General features: G+C 37.6%; 1 protein-coding gene across 1 annotated transcript; it reads right to left on the bottom strand.

The window, feature by feature from the left end:
* Positions 1-594: 594 nt before the first annotated feature.
* LOC147532199 (Pentatricopeptide repeat (PPR) superfamily protein) lies at positions 595-4,429 on the bottom strand. The gene is made up of 2 exons (XM_086649482.1): positions 1,311-4,429; positions 595-1,200 (listed from the first exon to the last, which is right to left on the bottom strand). The coding sequence occupies exon 1, from the start codon at positions 4,011-4,013 to the stop codon at positions 1,557-1,559; it is 2,457 nt and encodes an 818-aa protein (XP_086505608.1). The 5' UTR covers positions 4,014-4,429; the 3' UTR covers positions 595-1,200; positions 1,311-1,556.
* Positions 4,430-5,488: the final 1,059 nt, after the last annotated feature.

The raw sequence follows: 5,488 nt of genomic DNA, 5'->3' as shown, positions 1-5,488 counted from the left end.
CGAACCCCAAACCTTGACTCTTTTCCCCCCTAATTTCACTACCAATCTAGATCTGCACAAAGGCCAAACACTAAAAGTTCATCCAAAACCATGAACGATTCAAAACAAAAATTTTATTTGTATCATGCATTCCGATCAGAACCAATAAAAAATCCCAACTTTCTTCAACTAAAATACAGCATCTTCAACAACTTATTGAAATCTAGTCGTAATCCTTAAAAAATTACGAAAAATTGGCTAGGTTATATCTTCTTTGCGGATCAAATAGAAGGTAAAATGTCGGACCAATTGAGTGAGACTAATCAAAGGACTCCTCGTTTACAACCATTTTACCTGAAAGATAGAGGTTTGAGGGAGAGAGAGATAGATAGCGGTTTAAGAGAATATCAACAAAAAGTCTTTACAAAGTAAACCCTAGTTCAAATCTAGAACAATTAACTTAACAATAAAAAACAAATAGTCAATTGTTTTCTTTAATAGTTACTGAAACTTATCTTGCTATGGCAAGGGAAAAATTAAAAAACCCTAGGAAAGAGAAGATTGAGAGATGGAGAGAATTAAAACCAAAGAGCAAGAAAAGAAGAAAAGTGGAGCTTTGTCTTAAATCAGATTGTCATACTGCTTATTCAATTCATGAATCTTAATGTATCTTTGTATTATCTCTTCATAATGTGTCAATACCTTGTAATGACGGTTATAGTGTATACCAAAAAATTATCAATGGCTCATTACGAAAAACCACAACTTTTGTATTCTGCTGAGGTCTCAACTACTATTGTATTTGGGGTCATATGGATGATAGTGGATAGCTCCAAAGATGAACAGTAGCTTGAGGAGTAGCCAGTTTTCTAAATGGCATGGAGATTTTCTAATGGCAGCATTCGTATCATATTTTATTTTTTGAATATAGTGTTGCAATCCTAATACTAAGTTTTTTAAATACTCGACAAGCACAGATCCTGATAAGGAGCCAATTTTCCATTGAAGGGTTCCAATTTTGTGCAAATCTATCATCAGAATCTCCAGGTTCTTCACCTTAGCCTTCTTGCCTTTTTTTCTTGGCTGCAGCTGCACCAATTAAGTCTACAAAATTCTCAGCCATTACCTGTAGCAATTGCCGTCAGAGGTCATTTACTGAATTCCCACGATCGACTACCATTGAGGATTTGTTCTGATCCCTCGTGCACATTGTTTCCTGGTCTGCAGTATATTGAATGAAATATCAAGATAAGGAAGTGAACATGTTTCTATGCCACTCACAGAAAGCGAAACTGGATATCATTAAACAATACAAAATAGTATGCTCATACCTCGATAAACCAATGATTAACCAGCAATGGGCGAATGTGTTCTCTTGCTTTCGGCTGATAGCTTAGGAAGAGCCACGAGTCAGCTAACTCGGGCATTAGCTAGGGTCAGCCTATCACTGTTACGCTTTCTTGACAGGCTTATGGGTGAAGTATTATGTCAAGTTAGCCTGGGATGATCCATCCTTTCAGTGCTCCAGCAGGGCAAAAGAGATCTTGCAGAAGGATGTCAACTATAGGCAGAGATAGTCAAATAACTTTTTCTTTATCAGATTTGAACTCCTCAAGTAGGGATTGTAAGATCCTAGAGGGTTCGGAACCACTTTCTCGAACTAGATACTGATCTAATAATTTTGAGTACCTGAGAGCAATTTGAAGACTTTGTTCGTCAAGATTGCAAGACAAAAATTTGTTCCACTCGCTCGATCTTCCTTCCACGCAAATGCCATGTAGAAGAGCTGCAAACGCTATGGGATCTGATAGGTATCCTTTTCCGATCACTTTATCTCTCAACTGAAATGCAGTTTTTAGCATCCTATGTTGACAAAGGCACACAAGGATAGCGCTATAGGCGGCTATATGCGGGTCCCAAGTATCCAAAACCATCTTCCTAAATGTAATCAAGATCAAGAACTTATTAATATCTTGGTTTCCGTTTTCTTCCATGGAAACAAGATCAGATGAGCAGTTCGTGAAACCATTGATCAGATAATGGTAGGTCACATTATTAGGCTTACACCTATTAATCAGCATTTCTTCAAAAAACATGGCAGCTTTTGGAAGTTTCCCTTCTTTGCAGAAACAACCAATAAGAATGCTGTATGTAAAAACGTTTGGAGTCAAATTAAAAGATTTCATCTCATTAAAGAGCTCTTGTGCTCGATCAGAATCCCCATTTCGGCAAAACCCATTTATTAGAGAAGTATAAGTGATCACATTTGGCTTGCATTTCGATTTCACCATCTCATTGAACACCTTTAGTGCTCCATCCATGTCATTTTGTTTTGTATATCCATCTATGAGAGTGGAATATGTGATTTTGTCAGGAATAAGGCGCTGTTTTACCATTCTATCAATGCATAAATTTGCATCCTTTATCATACCAAACTTACAGAAACCCTTGATCATAGCATTGTAACCAACAACTCCAGGCTCAATACCCTTTTCGACCATGAACTCAAAGAGCTTTTTTGCTTCATCAAGATCACCATCTCTGATAAACCCATCTACCATCGTAGTATAAACAAATGCGCCAGGTAAAATTTTTAGGTCAAGCATCTCTATAAGCAACTGCTTTGCTGTTGAAAACATCCCTTTCTTGCAAAGTCCACTAATTAAAACATTATAAATACCTGCATCTGGGTGAACACCTCTGTCTGTCATTTTTTCACGGATCGACAAGGCAACATTAACCTCACCTGCAACTACAAGCCCATGAACCAGAGCTCCATAAGTTACCAAATCAGGTTTATGCCCTCTTTCTATCATTTCGATCAGCAAACTTGAAGCCTTAACAAACTCCCCTTTCACATTATATCCATGAATAAGAGGTGTATAACTAAACTTATTTGGCATCAACCTTCTCTCAATAGCCTGTAATAGAAAATCATTGGCTTTCTGAACCTTACCCTCTTTACATAAACCAGAAATCAAGATATTATAAGTTCTAATATCCGGATCAACACCTCTCCCAATCATCGTCTCAAACATTTCCGTTGCTTCGACAACAAAACCGTGCTTGAAACGAGAATCAATAAGATTGTTATAAATGTGTACATTAACAGATAAACCCCCTGCCATTACTTCCAACAAAATCTTGTCAATCACCTTAAAATCTCCTTTTGTGCAAAACCCATTAATCATAGCTCCATAAGTAACAATTGTAGGCAAAAAACCCTTCAATTTCAGTTCTCGAAAAAGTTTATAACCTAATTTTACTTCACCTTTTCTGCAATACCCATCAATGAGAGTGTTATAAAAAACTATGTTTGGAATACAACCCTCACCCCACCTATCCTCAATCAACTTCTTACCTTCTTCAACCTTTCCTTCTTTACACAAACCTTTCACCATTATACAAGTACTATAATTATCTATACAATTGTTTCCACCATTATCATCTCTCTTAAGCATTTCACCATATACTTCATGTGCAGTATTAATTCTACTAGACTTAATTAGGGCATCCAACAACCCATTACAAGCAAAAACACTAGGAAAAGAAGAATAATCCTCAACTAAGATTGAATAAAAGTTCAAAGCTTTATCAACTAATCCAGAATCAGAATAAACCCTAATAAGTACATTAAGAGCATCATGGGTAACTGTTTTTTCATCATTTTTCATACTATCTAATACAAATTCAATCTCTTTAAATCTCTTTGATTTGGCTAATACTTTCAAAAGTGAAGAATAAGATTGAGAATCAGGAGAAGTCCATGGTCTTTTGGAAATAAAATTAAAAAACTTTAAGCTTAAATCAACGTCATGAATTCGGTCGAGTACAAGTGGAGCAATGTCTGTGACTACGATTCTTTCTTCGGAGAAACGGGTTTCTAGGGTTTCTTCCCATTGTTGGTGAGTGTGTAAGATATCTAAGACGTCGTTTAAGAGTTTCTTTAATTGAGTTTCAGGAGGTAGATTGAGAGAGAGTCGAGGTTTATGTCTATGTGAAGGTTTGACGAGAGAGAGAATGGTTTTAGACATAGACAACTAGAGAGAGAGAGAGAGAGAGAGAGAGTTTAGGGTTTTTACCTGTAAAATTAGGTATTTTCTGAACTTCTACCGCACGCGCGCAAAATTTGAATTAATTATGTAGAAGAGAAGAATCAGAACGAAGGTCAAACATGAAGAAACCCTCAAACTCAAATAAGGAATTCGGTTTCAACAGAAAAAAGAAGGGAGCGGGTAACAGCACCCGCTAAAAGTGCGGTTAGCCCCCTATCTGGGCACCTGTGCCTACCGAGGAGGCGGCCGTGCGCCCGTGCCTACCGAGGAGGCGGCCGTGCCTACCGAGGAGGCGGCCGTGCCTACCGAGGAGGCGGCCGTGCCTACCGAGGAGGCACCCGCCCGCCCCGTCCCCCCTTTTTTTTTTATCTCTCTTCTTCTTGTTCTTTTCCTTCTATTCTCACGTCGAATCATAATCAACATTTTGTCAAGAAAAAATCTTGTTTTTGATACCATCATCACCAATCAACAATGAGGAGTTAGAGAGATACAAAACCTTGGTTTAGAGAGAGAAAGGGAGTAAAATCATTATGAGAAGAAATTTGATCTATAATGAGAAATTAAAGAGAGAAAGAATCTTGATCCGAAACCACCATTAAAGATACTCCCGAGAACCCTAATCACGGACTAGGTTCGGGCTTGCGCCAGGCCGAAATCCCACGGATTGGCCCGAGTCCGAACCTAATTCTGTGATTTTCGGATGGGTTGATCCGTGTACAAAATTTTTAGCAAGTGCCAACAGATATTTGTGGTCAAAAGAGATTGACCTTGGGCATCTTCACCACCAGGGCCTAACATCATTTTGAACGGGTGCTTTTAGCCACTCCAAAAAAAAGGGTTATTTCTCAAATGACCCACTAATTTATGACCAGCTTCCTGCGCAACCTCCTAATTTATTGAAGATACCTGGATTGTCCGGTCCCCTTTTTATTGTTACCATCCGATGATTGTAAACTTTTTTACTCTCTTCCAAATCTACCCTTCTCTTATTTCTCTCACATATCCAACTCTTTATTTCCCTCTCTAAAAAATTAATCATCATCTAACACTTCAACCATCAAAAAATCATCATCATCATCTAACACTTCTCTCTCTAAAAACATCATCATCATCATCATCATCTAACACCTTAACAAAATCTGGACAAAGAAAACTTTTTATCCCTAAATTTTTTTTGCAATGCCATCTCTAATCTGAAATGAATATCTTTTGATGATCGAAAACGGAATCAGCAAACACATTAGAATGGACCGTATTCGATTCTGACCACAACGTTCATTTAAATCAACAATAAAGAAAGCATAAAAAATCACCTAAGAAACTAGAAAAATTCCAACAACAACACACTAAGCAAGAAGAGAAGGAACAAAATTCCAAAAAATCGCCTAAACCAACACTTTCTCTCTCATCTCCAAAAATCCTAAGAGAATTGCATCACTTGTTTCATAATTAGC

This window comes from Eschscholzia californica, unplaced genomic scaffold (assembly GCF_041429995.1).
Source record: "Eschscholzia californica isolate CP2 unplaced genomic scaffold, dmEscCali1.0.p SCAF_6, whole genome shotgun sequence".
Lineage (NCBI taxonomy): Eukaryota > Viridiplantae > Streptophyta > Magnoliopsida > Ranunculales > Papaveraceae > Eschscholzia > Eschscholzia californica.
Note: the sequence above shows the minus strand (reverse complement) of the source record. Positions and strands in the feature narration are given on the sequence as shown.

Excerpts from the sequence above, each read along its gene's own strand:
- LOC147532199 (XM_086649482.1), bottom strand. The coding sequence starts at position 4,013 with ATGTCTAAAACCATTCTCTCTCTCGTCAAACCTTCACATAGACATAAA.